Raw genomic sequence first — 17,500 nt, 5'->3', positions numbered from 1 at the left:
CGCACACACACACACACACGCACCCACCCACATGCACGCACCCACCCACACGCACGCACACACACGCACGCACACACACACATGCAAGCACACACACGCACGCACACACACACACGCACGCACGCACGCACACACATGCACGCGCATGCACACACGCACGCACACGGAAGCACACGCACGCACGCGCACGCATGCATACGCAAGCACACCCACGCACACCCACCCACGCACACGCACACACGCACGCACACACACACACACACACACACACACACACACACACACACACACACACACACACACACACACACACACACACACACACACACACACACACACACACACACACACACACACACACACACACATTGGTTATTCTTCTCTTCTTCCTATTTTGTTATGCCTGGGAACGAAATAAAAATGAACTTCCTCCAACTTCCTCTATTGCGGCCACTTACATATCCTCCAGCACTGTTCCTATCCACGCATATCCATTAGTTGCATTCCAAAGCATAGGTTATGGTATTTTGCGAGAAAAAGAAATGTGGGAACACAGGAAGGAAGGTAACAAGGGAGAAGTGGTTTAGGGGTTAATCTAACTTTTGTTATGCTCACCATGTGAGTCTGAATATTAATGAGAATATACCTGGCTCCCGTCGCATCTGTCGGACAAAAATTGCGACTGCCATGTCAGTTTTTTTGTTTTTTTTTTGCTATTGTTGTTGTTCTGGATCTATGTTCACACATTTCTCTTTTAACATTGAATTGTGTTTTTTATATATTTCCATTGTATATATGGTATAATAATTGAAAATGTTTTAACTGCACTACCTTTGATATAAGTGTATCTGTTTATATATCCCGCATCCTATTTCTCTTAACATTGGATTGTATCCTCATTCGTTTTCGTTGTATATATGGTATACTGATTGATTCTTTAACAGCACTGATTTTTATTTTTTGAAGAATTCTTTTTAACATATCCCACATCCTACGCAGATTTAGAATATGGTTTAAAACTTTTGGTTTTTCAATGTTTACAATCATCCCTGGCATATTACTTTTCCGACTCGAATGGTTCATAATAGCTTACTCACGGCGACCCACGCTAACAATTTTTCTTGCGCCATACCGAGACTCTATTCAAATACAACGGGGAAAAAAAAAAAAAAAAAAAAAATAGAATACAACCTGGCGGCAGCAGGAATGAATTGTTACAAGATGATTGAATGATATATTTAATCCCTTAGATGTTCAGTATGCACACACACACACACACACACACACACACACACACACACACACACACACACACACACACACACACACACACACACACACACACACACACACACACACACACACACACACACACACACACACACACACACACACACACACACACACACACACACACACACACACACACACACACACACACACACTCGCGCGCATTTCAGCAACAGCGCGTTAGATCACATCCCCAGAAACCCCCGCGGGACCTCCTATTGTGTCAGACATCATCCGCGGCCATTCGACCGAGCGCGAAAGGACAACTACAACCGACATTGCCAGCTTCAAGTCGTCATACGACTCATGCAATTGTCTATGTGCTCCATGCTTGTATATAATTATGTAAAACCTAGGTATGAATACCGAGTGTCCATATTCAATTCATGTATTATACATTGTAGATGTAGATTAAGCAGTAGATAGTAGAGAATAAATTGTACATAACATTTTTATTGGGCAACAGCCACCGTTTTAATCTATATGTAAAATTGCATCATTAGCAACCATCAGTGTTTTCCTCGTGTAATGATTTGGGATGTAGATCAGTCTAGACGGAGAGATTAAAGAAAACAAACCACAACTTCGTTTGTCTTAACGCCTTCCAAACCCAATGTAGACTACAAATAAATCTACAGAATATATAAATAGGATATCACGGCTGAAAGGTTCGATCAATCGACCATCAGCCTTTAGAGGTCCACTGCTAAACAAAGACCTCTCCTAACCTCTTTCATGAGTCACACGACTGTGCAAAGCTCTGCCACGTCACTCTTACAAGCTTCTCTACTTCGTCTGTCCGTGGCATGAGTAGGCAACGCCGAATTAGCGTCTCGCGTTGGGTCACGTGCTCCCGCGTTAAGTTGGCGTGGGACGCGACCCACGCGACCCAGCGTGACCATTGTTTCTGCGGCGCGTCATCACGTGACCCAGATGCTAGCAACTGATTGGATGACGCGCTAGGCTGACCCGCAGGGCGAGTAGCTCGCGGCCGGACATAGTCAGCCTCTCTCTGACTACGCTTCTAGACAGACGTGAGCCTAACTGGGTGCTGGTTACAGGACACAAAGAGTAAGTGTGATATTCTATTCACAGTGCCGATTAGTTCTCTCCCCCATTAAGCCTCCGATACACATTTCATATTCTGTGCTACAAATAAAGAGCCAACACATTCTACGTGTTTTAGTCATTTAGCCTAACCATTCGGACACTTTACCATAGTGGTGGCAAGCGGTGGTTAGAGTTTGACTAACTCGTGTACACGTACCCATTCCTATTACTCAGTGAACATACATACAAATTACAAAGTCCACACTCTCCAAATACTCAGTGCACATACAGGAGTGCTAGCTAGAGCTAGGCCGGTTATTTCATTGCCATGTCGAGGCGTACGAGCGTACCCGTCAGCCACCAGGCGAGGGCACTGCAGGCGGCTGCAGATGTCCCAATATTTATTTCCTCGGGGATTAACCATCATCCCACTACCAATCTGCCTGCTTGCACGGACGCGCAATCATGGCTCGCCCTGTTAGATGAAAGGTGGTCCTCCGAGATCCCGGAGGCAGACGAAATAGCCGTCACTCAGCAGAAAACTGCCGGTGCTGCCGCGATTGCCGCTCGGTTAGCCAAAAGTGGGCATCCTGATGATTGGAACGCGTTCAAACTAGCGTTCCGCACTTTTTTCTTCGCGCCCGCGTCGGCTGGCGCTTTAGCTGATCGTTTGGCGGAAGCAACTATGCATCCAGCTGAAACACTCACTTCATTCGCGCTTCGTCTGGCCGACATGGTCTCGGCCTACACGGTGTATCACCCAGAGCGCGATGAGTGGGCTAATTTTACTGCGGTAACCCGCATTAAACGGGCTATGCCCTCTCAATTCGGCACCACCCTCACCTCAGACCAGCAAGCGTCCATTGTTGCCATTCTCCATGCGGCCATTGACTATGCAAATCGGCATCCTTGTTCAGTTAAGATGGTCTACGCAGGCGGTGCCGATTCCCCTATGGCTTTGTACCCAGCCGCACCTGCCGTGACCCACCAATACCCGGCCACAGACGTCTTTTCCCACTCAACTTCACAATCACATAACATTTCCACTGTACACAGAGTCCCAGGCTCTTCCTCTCCTCGCAATCTGCGAGAGTCAGAGACACCCTCTCGCTATTTGCAAGAGGTGGAGGTGCGCCCTCGCCATGAGCGAGAGATCGCAACGCGCCCTCACGAGGAAGCCATGCACTCGACTCACAGACATGGGGGACAGAGGAACACGTGGAAGCGTCCCCGGGGCCGTGGTAATCGCAATAGGTGGCGTCCATACTGCACCCATTGCAAGAAAGCAGGACACGCGACTGATGTGTGTTATTATAGAACACGCGGTCGACCTACCACGTGTTGCAAGTCTTGCGGGGGTGCAGGGCGGATTAGGGAGACTGAGTTTAGTGTCGGTCATGAGGCTCAGAGGGGTCTCGCAGCGAGTGGCTCGTCAAAAAACGGCCAGCGCAGGAGTGTCCACAATCCAAGGTGACGGTTGAACAGCAGTCGGCAGTGACAATTGTTCACGTCGATTTAGCTAGCTCCCGTACGCCGAGTGGAAGCTTAGCCATGGTCGCAGTTACCTTGTTAGAGCCACTCGCGCGTAGGTCTATTTGTGCTCTCTTGGACACGGGAGCGGCGGTGTCTCTTATCCATAAGAGCATTTTGCCTACCGCCATGGAAGGCTCCCAGGTCGGTACCACTAGAATCATAGTGGCCGACGGCTCGGAGATGCCAAATCTTGGCAAGGTAGATGTTCCTTTTGATCTAGCTGGTTTTTCGTTCCACCATCCTTTCTTTATCATCCCTGCTGAAGGTTTGCCGGCCAAAATTATCTTAGGGTTTGATTTCCTCGCGGCGCACAAAGTGACGTTGACGTTCAGTCCTTTAACATTCCAAGTTAAGGGCAAGGATATTCCCGTAATCCTTGCGGGGACGGCTCAGCACTCACCGCCATTCATCGCCGTGTGCGAGGAGCGTCATAGTTTCCAGCGGGAAAGTGAAACTCCCACTTTCCCGGTTAAGTCAATCGAACATCAGTGGGTGCCTGGGTTCTCAGGGGGAACCGTAGGATTGATGCTCGAGAGGGCAAACGAGCTCGCTCCCGCAGGTCAGGCTTTCTCGGCGCTGTTTACAGCACGCCCATATGCCGAAGGCGCCAGCCTGCTAGGCCAGGGAGTAGTAGAGCTGATCAGGATGGAAGATGGCAAGGCATGGTGTAAAGTTCCATTCCTGAACTTGGGCCCGGACACCCATGAGGTTCGTAAGGACCAGGTGGTCGGAGACATTTCCCTCTTAGGGGAGATTGCGCTAATAGACGGTGGAACTAACGTCTCGGTGGGAATGGTCCAGGCGTCTAACGTAGTGGATGGCTCTCGCGTACACAAGTTACGATTGGAAGTAGGGAAAATTTTCCCTAATAGGCATGGCAGGGAAAGTATGGCTCTGCCCTCTTTAGTGGTCAAATATGCCGATGTTTTTGCTTTACCGGGGGATCCACTTACCGTGACGCCTCACTTCCTACACGAGATTCGGACATTTGGACCGTCAGTCTCCCGCAAATCTTATCCCTTCCCTGAGAAGTATAGAGGTGAGATTAGAGACCTCATTGGGGATATGCTCAGTAAGGGGATCATTCGCCCATCTCGTTCTCCTTACAATGCTCCTATTGTTCCGGTTGTGAAGAAGGACAAAACCCTTCGTCTTTGTCTTGATTTTCGTGCTCTAAATAGACACGTGGTTGATGATAGGTTCCCTCTCCCCCACATCGATTCGATGCTGCGCAGTCTCGGCTCCAGCGTCATCTTCTCTCTGCTTGACTTAAAGCAGGGCTATCTCCAGATCCCACTGATGGAAAGCAGCTGCGAGAAAACGGTATTCTCGACTCCCGAAGGGCATTACGAGTTCACGTCTCTCCCCTTCGGGCTGAAAGACGCTCCATCCTGTTTTCAAAGGGTGATGAACCAGGTACTAAAGGGGCTGTTAGGGGTCAGTGCGATAGTGTACATGGACGATATAATTGTTCTGGGTACGTCCTGGGTCGACCACCTCAAGAATCTTGAGGATGTCCTTAGAAGGTTGCAGGAGGCAAACCTCTCATTGAGGCTGGAGAAATGTCATTTCTTCCAGAAGGAGGTCGCTTACCTAGGCCATGTAATATCCCAGGAAGGGATAAAGCCCCAGCCAGAGAAAGTCCAAGCCATCAAAGCTTTCCCCCGGCCAACGCGTCGGAAAGAGTTGCTTTCCTTTTTGGGATTGGCGGGATATTACCGCAAATTTATTCCGCACTTCGCGGCCATTTCGTTGCCCCTAATAGATATGACAAAGGGTGACGTCGCAGGGAAGCACAACAATCGTGTGCTTGGTGCGTGGACACCTCCTCAGTTGCATGCGTTTGAGTCCCTCAAGCATCATTTGTCATCAACGGTGGTCCTTCCATACCCCGACTTTTCAAAACCGTTCTTACTCACCACCGATGCTAGTGCCTCGGCTATCGGGGGCGTGCTTCAGCAAGAGGGCGAAGGAGGTGCGAGACGTCCACTCTCGTACTTCAGTCGCACGCTGAACACGCATGAGAGACGGTACAGCACCGTGGAGAGAGAAGCGTTAGCGGTAGTGTACGGTCTCACGGTTAACCGCCCACTAATCATGGGCTATCCTGTCCGGTTGATGAGTGATCACAGGCCATTGGTCTGGCTCTTCACTGTTAAGGGCACAAACACTCGGATCCTCCGGTGGCAGATGGCCATCGCCGACTTCGACATCCAGGTCGATTACATACCCGGGAGATTGAACATTGTTGCGGACGCGCTCTCTCGGATACGGGGGGCTGACCACCCTATAGATGATTTCATAGTTTCGGCCGTAACCACGGGTGGCCGAGGGAACTCATGCACAAATACTGATGAGGATACCATCACTTGGAACCAGGTTGAGATCCGAAAGGATCAGGATGCACACCCTGATTGGGGTCGAGTAATACAGTACCTCAAAGGAGTAACGTCAGAAGTGCCAAAGATCCCGCGCCTAAGAGTGCCAATCGGGGAGTTCCGACTCCTCCCCGACGGACTCCTATATCATGCGCGTAGGAATGCATACCAGTTGGAAGAGCTTCGCCTGGTATGCCCTGATGGAGCAAAGGCGGCAGCGTTACGTATCGCCCATTGCCTTCCGATGGCCGGCCATGGCGGAATCCAAGTTACTCTGGAACGCCTACAGAAGTTTGCATTCTGGCCTAAGATGTCGGAGGATGTGAAGGATTTGATCAAAAAATGCAAAATCTGCATTACTTGCAAACCTTCCTATGACCTCCCAGCTCCACTTAGACAGTTTCCTGACGTGAAAGCTCCATTTGAGAGAGTGCACGTTGACCTCATTGGTCCACTAACCACCACGCTAACTGGTGTGAAGTACATCCTGACCGTAGTCGATGTACTAACCCGCTTCCTGGTCGCTGTACCTATTAATTCAAAGGAAGCGAGGACAGTAGCTCGTGCCTTTCTACAACACGTCCTGGCCATACATGGCGCTCCAAGGCAGGTAATCTCAGATGGCGGTGGTGAATTCATGAACGAGACGTTCAAAGAGGTGATGGCGATGGCAAACATCAGCCACCACAAAATCACCCCTATGCATCCCTCGAGTAATGGCATATTTGAAAGGGTAAATGGTACAATTATAAAGATATTACGGTCCCTAGTACAGGATAATCAAACCGGCTGGGACCAGATGCTTCCTCTGGTGGTGTTGGCGTACAATTCCGCGTACCATAGAGTCCTCAGAGATTCCCCTCATTTCCTCCTTTTTCACAGAGACCCCGTCCTACCTATAACTGAGTTCACCAGGCCAAGTGCCCCTTGGTACAACGCCGAAAACCTTGCAGCGGAAACAATGGCGTTAGCAAATGCATGTTTCGATAGGTGCCAAAAGTTCATAGAGGCTGCCACTATTGACAGGCACACGAAACGGCCCAGGGCTAGAGTAAAGCAGCTCGCCCTTGGTGATAGAGTAATCAGAAGGGTGAGCGATGTCATTTATGCCATCAAGCATATCAAGTCGGGACGTGAGTTCTGTGTCCACACGGACCGGATCAAACTCGAGGGCAATCTCTCTGTGTGTGAGAATAAGAACGTACGACGAGCTTTCCCCACACATGAGCAAGAGGTTACAGACCTACTACAGAGTAGCGAGTCTGACCCCTCCGAGTGACACCACTCGTGAGAAGGATTCCAACCTACCATCATGGTAGAGACTTTCTCTTCACACCTGCCGTCATTTGGCAGCGATCAGGTGCATATTTTTCCCCTAGTTCTGAAATATTTCCTGTAAATAATATTTGTTGCATATACATATTCCTTAGGAGTGTGATCCACTCGTAACCCCCCCCCCCCTCTTCTGTGCAAAGTTTCTGCCGATGCTCATTTTTACAGCTCTGCAAAGCATAAGTCTGTAGCAGGCAGCTAAACCCCTTGTGGCATGGAGCGGTTGGAACTCCGCAGCGCGTCGACAGGATGAAGCAGCATCTTGCACGCACACGCACCAGGTTGACGGGAAGATACAGCCATGTGACCTCTCCGTGTACGACATACACGTAAGTTGGAACCTGTCATGTCCATACTTTTTTTTCTTTCCCTTTTCAGTTGTGCATACATTCCCCATTTGTGAAAATATCAATATACCTCCTTCACACCCTGCCTCGGTTGCATGACAGCTAACCCCCCCCCTCCCTCTGGGACAAGATTCTGCTGTTGTTGTTTTTTACAGGTTACCCGTTTCTGCTGGTCGTGGGACGTCGAACACCTCTCAGATGACGAGAGGGCTCAGCACCGCCAAGTGAAGGACACCAACCCCTTCTCATGACAACACCATCGCCTGCAGAGGGGCAGAAGCCCTTGTATCTTTATTTCCCTTTTTTTTTTAATTTTTTTTTGTTCGTTGGGATTTTGCCGCGGAGGTTTTTTTTTTTATCGTAGTGATTGACGTAACTAGGCGACCCATTTTTGGTGGGCCACCTCTTTACGTCGTACACATCGGTTTTTCCCTCACGCTGAATTTGTATTTGTGTTCGGCGGCTGTCGCTGCCTTTTGTTGGCAGGGGGAGGGATGTGGCATGAGTAGGCAACGCCGAATTAGCGTCTCGCGTTGGGTCACGTGCTCCCGCGTTAAGTTGGCGTGGGACGCGACCCAGGGTGACCATTGTTTCTGCGGGGCGTCATCACATGACCCAGATGCTAGCAACTGATTGGATGACGCGCTAGGCTGACCCGCAGGGCGAGTAGCTCGCGGCCGGACATAGTCAGCCTCTCTCTGACTACGCTTCTAGACAGACGTGAGCCTAACTGGGTGCTGGTTACAGGACACAAAGAGTAAGTGTGATATTCTATTCACAGTGCCGATTAGTTTTCTCCCCCATTAAGCCTCCGATACACATTTCATATTCTGTGCTACAAATAAAGAGCCAACACATTCTACGTGTTTTAGTCATTTAGCCTAACCATTCGGACACCTTACCATATGTCCATCTTCTGTCTGGTCGTACTCTTCTCGCTTTCCATCTCATATGGTCCAGTCAGCAATACATTTGTTCTATCTGCCATTCTCCTTTCTGGATACCCTTCCTTTCCAGTTCCATTTCCGTTCTTTTATCGTGTCCACAATATCTTTCACTCCAGTCACTCTTTCACTCTTACCCACCTTACCCTCTTCCTCTTCTGTGTTTTTTTTCTAAGTCTTATCGTTGCTTTCTTTCCATCTCTTTCGCCAATTTCTAAGTTTCACATCAATAGATTATAACTAGAATATAAATTGGTTGATATTGTACCACCTTGCTTTACTTCTTTCTCGACACTTTTTTATGTTCTGTATCTTTATGTAGCCGAATTATTCCCATGGTTTTCACGCAAATGTGAAGTAGGATCCATAGAACGTTCTCATAGACTCCCTGTTTACGTATAGCTTTTATACCCGTTTGTCCTATCATGTAAAAAAAAAAAAAAAAAAAAAAAATCGTGATATACAAAAGCTAAGAGGGTTTGTTTTCTCTTCAGTTAGATGCTTCATTGTCTCCAGATGGTCGACAGTGTAGTATCCGCTTATAAAGCATGCTCTTGGCTTGTAAGAATCTCGGAAAACTTTTTGTACTAGTATGTATTTGATAAAGTAACTTCGGCAATTACGAAAGTCTTCCTGGTCTTCTTACTTATGAAGGAAAATCCCTGTAGCATGGCACATAATTTAGGATCGTTTTCCTCAAGTATTAAGTTGAGCTAATCTGCAGTGAACTTATATCCCTGCTTTCTTAAAGAAACCTACTGATATACCTTCTTCCTTAGGTGTTTTTTTTTCTTTTTTCATGTGTTTCAAACCGAATATTGATTTTTCATTTGTAACTTGCTATATTTTTAATTTATACAGATAAATTTACTGAGAGTAAAGCTCTTGCTAAAGTTCTTCTACTCTTTTTGCCACTTTATTTCAAATTGATAATGTTTCTATTAAATAGTGCCTTCGTTTTCATCTTTCAAAGAAATAATCTGTTGCCTCCAAAATATTAGTATACATCAAGCCTGTTTTATATTATCACCAACCCAAATAATCTAATCTCCATGTTCATGTTTTCCTTCCTCTTCTCTGGTGTCTCCCTTTTATCAATAAGAATGTCCACTTTACCTCTCTATTTCATTCCTCCTGGTCTCTAATTACATATTCCTACATTTCACAAGATCATTTGTTACTTTGGGGGCCTTTGCTTCTTTTACTGTTTCTTGTGCTCCCTATAACTTCATTGATTTCCTAATGATATCAAATAAACTAAAATTCATTGTATTTATATCGTATTCATTATTTCTCAGAGGTTCAAATTTTTTGTTTTTAATTTCCGTCTGAAATTCTAACTTGTTCTTTTTTAATCTTTACAAGTACTAAATTTTTCTTGAAGACCAAATTTTTTCTTTCATTTCTGAAAATCAGATTAATTATCCATGCAACCTATCATTCTATGGTCGCAACGTATATGTAACTTTATCCATAGCAGTAACATTGGTAATGCTGTTTCTCTCATCTTCTAATATAGTCTGTTTCGTTCTTTGTTATTCCCGTTGGACATGTCATTTGCGACTGGCAGACTTTTGGTAATAAGCGTTTATTATTCTAATATTGAAATACTCTTGGAAAATTGCTCGCACATCGATTCGATCATTTCTTTCATCCAAACTTCCTGATGCACGATTCACCCGTCACATTCTTCCATGATTTTACTCTGAAATCTCATACTACTAGTATGTATTTAGTGTTTTCTTGACCCGTCACCTGACAAGCATAAAAAATATCCATATTTAAAATCTAAAAGACTTATATTCAAAATCTAAAGTCGGCACGTAAACTAGATTTTTTTTTGGGGGGGGGGGGATATGCAAGGCTAGTTTGATTTGAATGGCCCTAGGAATATTTTCATCTCGTAATCGATAAAGCTCTTGTAGGCACAAAGATACTCGAGCCTATTCCCCAACGCCAGGGTGTCAATTCTCAGTTAGGTACTGTTGCTCTGATGGGATTCAAGAGCTCAAAAGAGTCAAAATCAACTCCCTAACAACACTAAGAATAAACATAAGATTCGAACATGGAGGCTGTAGGGTAAAGGCAGTGAAAATGTTCAAATTAGGTAGAATGGTACGCTAACGTAAAGCTAGTCTTCGGGAGATATGTTACGTCAAATAAACAAAATTTCCTTGTGAAATTGTAGGTGACCACGTAAACATAGTCATTGTTTTAGTATGAATTGCACACGTGTACCCAACAGGTCTCCTCCAGTTTCTCCATTCCATTGCCTTCGTCCTGGCAGACTCCTCTTACGCACCATTGAGGACATGGACGTAGATAGTCGCTGACGGCGAGCCGCTGGGCTGGCAGGTGTAGTTCCCGGAGTCTTTGGGCACAGCGTTTTGAACCATCAGGGAGGAGTGGGTAGCCTCGCCCCTTTCGGTGACCACGCTGACGCCGCCTCGGGCAGAGTCGTAGCTGATCTCCTAACGAAGAAAGGAACATGTAAGGTTTAATGTAGACTGGAGGCATAAACAAGCAAACATATATAACCCATTTCCTATATATTACAGTTAGGTAGATATATAACAGTTAAGTAAATACTTGAATTGTAGAGAAAAAACAGATGCCAGTGGGAAAACTTTGACTTTCTAAAGCTTTCGAGTGATAAATAAAAAAAATTGCCGGCAGAAGTGCATACGTGTTGAAGAAAGACTATGACAAAATAATGTCGGGAGACGGGATAGTTGGGGAATGTACACACTCCCACCCACACAGGTGCATCCACACCCACAGTTACCTCCATTACAAATGACAACTGTATCAACACTAGGATCTAACACAACACAACAATTTCATTTCACAGCCTCTGTCATTAACACAACATTTTACTTTTTAAAAGGACAAAATTGCTTTGACGATCGTCAGACAATTTTATTCAATCAAGAAAAAGGCTCTGGTCATCTCTATAAATTTTGTTTTGAGAAAACTCAAAAATGGTTTTCCTTAGTTGGGGGTCCGTTGCAGCCCAAAGGGCTTCACTGAACTCAAGGTCTCCTTTACAAGCTCATGTTACTGCTAAATAAAATTCAATGTTTTTTTTCGGCTCAAGGTGCACGAGTGGAGGAAGGTGCGTGGGGTGAGTGTGTGGGGGAGGGGATAGGTCAGGGTCCACGAGGGTGTGTGTGTTGGGAGGGGGCAAAAACCAAACCTCATTAGTTGATGAGCGCCTAATGCATTCAGTGCTAAAAGAACATCGATGAGGTGAGGTTGCAGTACTGCATTACTCCGGAAGCCACGAAGAAGGAATTTATGAACCACTCTTTTACGCGGAACACACATCTGAATGTGATCATCGTGATCTGATTGGGCTGAACCCATTGGTGACTTCGAATCCTTTGTTGTCTCCGAAGTTGAGGCAAGTCAGGGAAGGAGTCTTCTTCGTGGATTTAAACCAGAAGAACTAATCTTCATAAACCCAAAAGTATCGGTTAAACTTGTTTTCCCAACAGTACAGTTGAGATAAGTTCGTCAAAACTGCTCAAATGTGTTTAAATGGGTTTTGATTATTGTAAAAACGCAATTAGCAAATCAGTCTTGGAACGGAAAGAGATCTTTTTGTTCTATCGATCATGATAAAAGTTCAATCGTTTTATTTGTTGCCAGGCACCAGAAATGTAGAATAGGTAAATAGATATATGCATGAAGGAATAAATAAATGAGTAGATAAGTAAATAAGTAGATAGATAAATAACTAAGTAAATAAATAGATGGGTAAATAAATGAACAATAGATAGATAAACAAATAACATGGTAAATGAGTAAATAAATAAATAAAGAGACCTAGAATTTATGTTCCTAACTGCCTTTGCCCAAAAGCGGGATCCTTGGTTAAAAAAAAAAAAAAAAAAAAAAAAAAATCGTAATTGTAACGCAACGTCGACCGATGAGTCAACGAATCAAACTTTTTGGAAAAAAAAGTTGCAAAACTCCGCAAACAATTTCCCTTAATTGAATCGTCAAGGTACGCCGCGGCATTGTAATGAATGAGGAGTTATATAACTGATTTTCTTTATGATATTTCAATTGATTTTGTGTTATTTTATTTCATTTACTTACTCAATTTATCTATTAATCTACTATTTTGGAAGGGACGGCATTGTAATCAAATAGATCCAATTTATCAAGCGTGGTCTAATTAAAAAAAATCCTTCGTATGATTGTAACAGTCATCGCAGGGTTATAGCGATGAAAAAATTAATGAGTAAAAAAAAAAAAAAAAAGTACCTGCAAGATAGACGACATATAGAATCATCTACCCTTTACTTCTCTTCAAAACCCGTCACTAGCCTAACCTCCACTTAGAGGTGCAACCCTGAAGGGCTGACACTCGGTCTCCAGACAGGGATCAAAATGTCTTGATCTATCATAACTTTATTTCTTCTGCCTTTTTATTTAAGGAGAGCTGACAACTGCCGACTTCTTTCCTCACTCTACCACTATAAGCCGGGGACATAGAAACCGTCCCACACTGATGCGGGTTTATATGTCAAACATATTATATATGTATTTATGTTATGTACTTTTAAATGTATGTCATTTGCATGTCAAATTCGAGGTAATAATTACTGTTATTGTTATTATTTTTAGCTATAAAATGGAGAAAGAGTATGGCAGAAAATTTTGACTGCGGAAAAAAGATGTTTTGGAAGGAAATTAAGAGAGGAAGGGGAGGCGAGAAGTTGAGAAGAAAAGGTAAAAGGCTCAGATTGACAGATACTAACAATAGAGGAGGCGGTAAGGGGAAGATGGGCACAGTATTTTAGAAACCTGTTAAATGTGGAGGATAGGGAGGGATTGGTAGCAGTGGGAGGCGCTCAGAAAATGGAGGAGAATTAAGAAAAGATGAGGTGTAAGTAGTTATGAAAATTATGAGAACAGGTAAGGCACCTGGGTTAGATGGGTGTCATGTGGAATGTCTAAAGAAGGGAGGTGTAGTAATAGTAGACAGGCTATTGAGATTGTTTAATGTGTGTCTAAGGGAGGGCAGAGTGCCGGAGGACTAGAGGAGTGACTGTATAGTTTCACTTTACAAAGGAAGATGTGAAAATGTGAGTGTAGTAGTTTCAGAGCGATCAGTTTGTTGAATATAGTTGGGAAGGCTTATGGGAAGATTTTAATTAAGATAATTAGGAAAGGAACAGAGGAAGTGATTGATGAGGAACAGAGTGGGTTTAGTATTCATTCATTTATTTATTTACATAATTATCTATCTATTTATATGTTTGTTTATTTATCTGTTGATTTATCGACCAATTTATCTATTCATTCATTTACCGATGTATTTGCTCATTCATTTACTTGTTTATTTATTCATTTATTCTATTATTTAAAAAAAAAAAATTGAATATATGAAAGTATATGAAAGGTTCATCTTATACATGGCTGCCGCCCCGCGAAACGATAATATTTAGTTGAGAGAAATCCCCGGCCGTTTACGGGCTAGAAATAAGTCCTTGGTCCGGTGTTGATGTTGAGAGATCGAGCAGTAGTGGCTACCCACACAACATCCTTTTTACTTATACTTTATACGAAGTGATGAAACAAATATAATCCAAGGAGACTGGACACCGACACTCTAACTGTATGGTAACCTTTGTGAATAAGGCCTCTACCGAGCTATACTGTCAATACAGTCCTCCCTGACTGACAGCTATTAAGATTGCGGATCCTGTTGAGGAAGACAATTTCAAATTGTGCCATTGCATTTAACTAAAATTCAATGAGGTATATATATATATATATATTTATATCTATATATATTTATATATATATCTATTTGATATAGTATATATATATATATATATATATATATATATATATATATATAAATACGTATATTGAGAATAAACTAACCTAAATATAACATCAGAACAAAGCAAGTTTCAAGTGGGTTGTTTTTACATTTAAGGGATTTTAATCATTGCATTGATTGGGATAACACAAAGAAAATTGTCTTAAGTAAGGACATTAAGGAGAGGAATATCATAGAATCATGTTATATAAAAGCTTCATTTGAGAACAACATGAATATGAGTATGGGAATGTATAAATTAGATAACTTTATAACATACAAAATTGTTGACAGTAGTCGGCTCAAACGTCCGGTAGTACTGAGAGAGTGAGGTCACAATGGAATTGTTCTAATTTCCCCCTAGTGTGCTTCTTTTGTACGTATATTGTCACTGTTTCCTTACTCTGTACCTTTGAAAATGTCTTAAATAGAAGAAAACGGTCGGTCACCTTTCATTTTATTTTCCGAGTGGTTTTATTACACATTTTGTGAATCTTGTGTTTTTGTGATTTATTCGCATAATGGATACCACACGTCATCTCCAATAATTTTCTTTATACTCTCTTCATACTTTCCATTGTCACTTCATTGTGCTCTTCATTTATAAAGGCACATAAACTGAAACTTCGCTTCAAATTTTTGAAGAACTGTTTGGATGAACAAATGATGCCAATATCGTTACTTACCAAGACATTAGTGAAATTGCAGCAAAAATCATTTGAAGAATTTGAAAGGATTATACTAAAGAAACACATTGACATTGTGAAGATCGAAGTGAATGATTCTATTAAAATTACAAGTGAAAAGAAAAGTGCATTTCATAAAGCATTTCCTGAGGAGTGGAAAGGTAAACCGTTAGACTATGTATTTGGCACATTAAGAAAGAAATGTAAGAAATTAGAACTTCAACTGAAAAATAAATTGAACCGACTAATAATTGATGATGATTGGAGCAAGCATGCAAATTCCGATTTTATTCTTAATCTTTCTGATAAACCTTTAAGTTTTGATGCAAAATGTGCCTTAGGATATGGATTAAAATTTACTGCCAACTACCAACAGGTCAACTATGTTGATATTGCCAAGGGTTTTTGAAATTTAGAAAAATACAGTGATGTCCCAGTCCAAGACATTAGTATTTGTAAAGGTTTTGTTTATAATGCTATGAATGTGACAAATTATCCAAGCTGTCCAAAAAGGTTTGTCACAACATTAAACGCCTTAACGAAAGACAAGGACTTGCATATAACAAAGGCTGACAAAAGCAATTGTATTGTAATTATTAACAGAAGTGATTATATTGAAAAAATGGACACATTATTAAGTGATGAAGAAACGTATATGATGGTAAACAAGAACCCATAAGAGACGGTTAACAGTGAGTTCAATAAAAAACTTAAGTAATTGCTTGTTGGAAACAATGAACTTATCAAACAACTTGTATCGTTGTCACCGTCATTATCTTATATGTACGGTTTGATTAAAACTCACAAAATCAATAATCCAGCTAGACCTACCATTTGCTCTCTTGGTTCTTGCACTTACAAATTGTCCAAGTGGTTGGTGTCGCTATTAATCCCTCTTGTAGGTACTATTTCCCATTCTCATATAAAAAACAATGTTGATCTCATCGAAAAGCTATCTGGTCAAAATCCCCCCTTTGTTTTTATTCTTGTTAGTATTGATGTTACTAGTTTATTCACTCGAGTTCCCGTTTTAGTTTGTTGGTATATTTAGAAGATGAATTGAAGAAATATGATATGCCTCTGCCGGTCCACACAATAATCAGTCTCATTAAGTTATGTGTGTTAGATTCAAAATTTGAATTTAATGTAAATTTTATATGCAAAAGTTTAGAATGGGAATTAGGAATCCTTTATCTCCTGTTTTAAGCAACTTGTATATGGAATTATTGAAAGAGATATTTTGACCAACCTTTAGACAATTTCTTATTAAGGTTAAACAGTTTGTTACCATCAATTAGATTTACAAAAGAAATTGAACAGAACAATAGTCTGCTCTTTTTGGATGTTATGATATATAGATTTGGTAATAAATTTAAATTAGATGTTTACAAGAAACCTACCAATGTCCTTTCATATATTCATTATTATTCTTATCACCACCTTAAGACTAAAGTATTAGTATTCACTTCAATGTTTCTAAGGACCTTTAGAGTTTGTTGCCCAGAATTTTTAGACCAAGAAATTGAAACCATTTATGACATTGGTAATAAATTGAAATATCCAAAACACTTAATTGACGTAGCTCAAAACACAGCAAAGAAATCTTTTTATAGTCTTACACATAATCAGTAATTCAGTTTTAAGAATATTTTAACCCTCCCTTTTCATCAAAATTTTGTTAGTTTAACTCGTACTTTAGATGAATTTGGCGTCCAATTTGTCTTTAAAAATAAAAACACTGTTAAAACAGGTTGATTAAAAATTCACCTGCTTGTAATGAAGGCTGTGTTTATAGTATCCCTTGCAAAAATTGTAACTTTAATTATATTGGACAAACAGGCAAGGATTTAAAATTGAGAATAAACCAACATAGATATAACATCAGAACAGGGCAAGTAGTGGGTTGTTTTTACATTTAAGGTATTTTAATCATTGCATTGATTGGGATAACACAAAGAAGATTGTCTCAAGTAAGAACATTAAGGAGAGGAATATCATAGAATCATGTTATATAAAAGCTTCATTTGAGAACAACATGAATATGAATATGGGAATGTATAAATTAGATAACTTTATAACATACAAAATTATTGACAGTAGC

At 42.1% G+C, this 17,500-nt stretch overlaps 1 protein-coding gene across 1 annotated transcript in view; it reads right to left on the bottom strand.

Annotated features, from left to right (window-relative positions):
• LOC143039764 (uncharacterized) overlaps window positions 1-17,500 on the bottom strand; it is a 353,768-nt gene that overhangs the window by 48,725 nt on the left and 287,543 nt on the right. Inside the window, exon 6 of the mRNA XM_076210007.1 lies at window positions 11,177-11,345. Within this exon, the coding sequence (XP_076066122.1) occupies window positions 11,177-11,345 (169 nt within the window). The remainder of the gene's footprint in view (window positions 1-11,176; window positions 11,346-17,500) is intronic.

Source organism: Oratosquilla oratoria, chromosome 27 (assembly GCF_046742065.1).
Source record: "Oratosquilla oratoria isolate Oo_2021 chromosome 27, ASM4674206v1, whole genome shotgun sequence".
Taxonomy (NCBI): domain Eukaryota; kingdom Metazoa; phylum Arthropoda; class Malacostraca; order Stomatopoda; family Squillidae; genus Oratosquilla; species Oratosquilla oratoria.
Note: the sequence above shows the minus strand (reverse complement) of the source record. Positions and strands in the feature narration are given on the sequence as shown.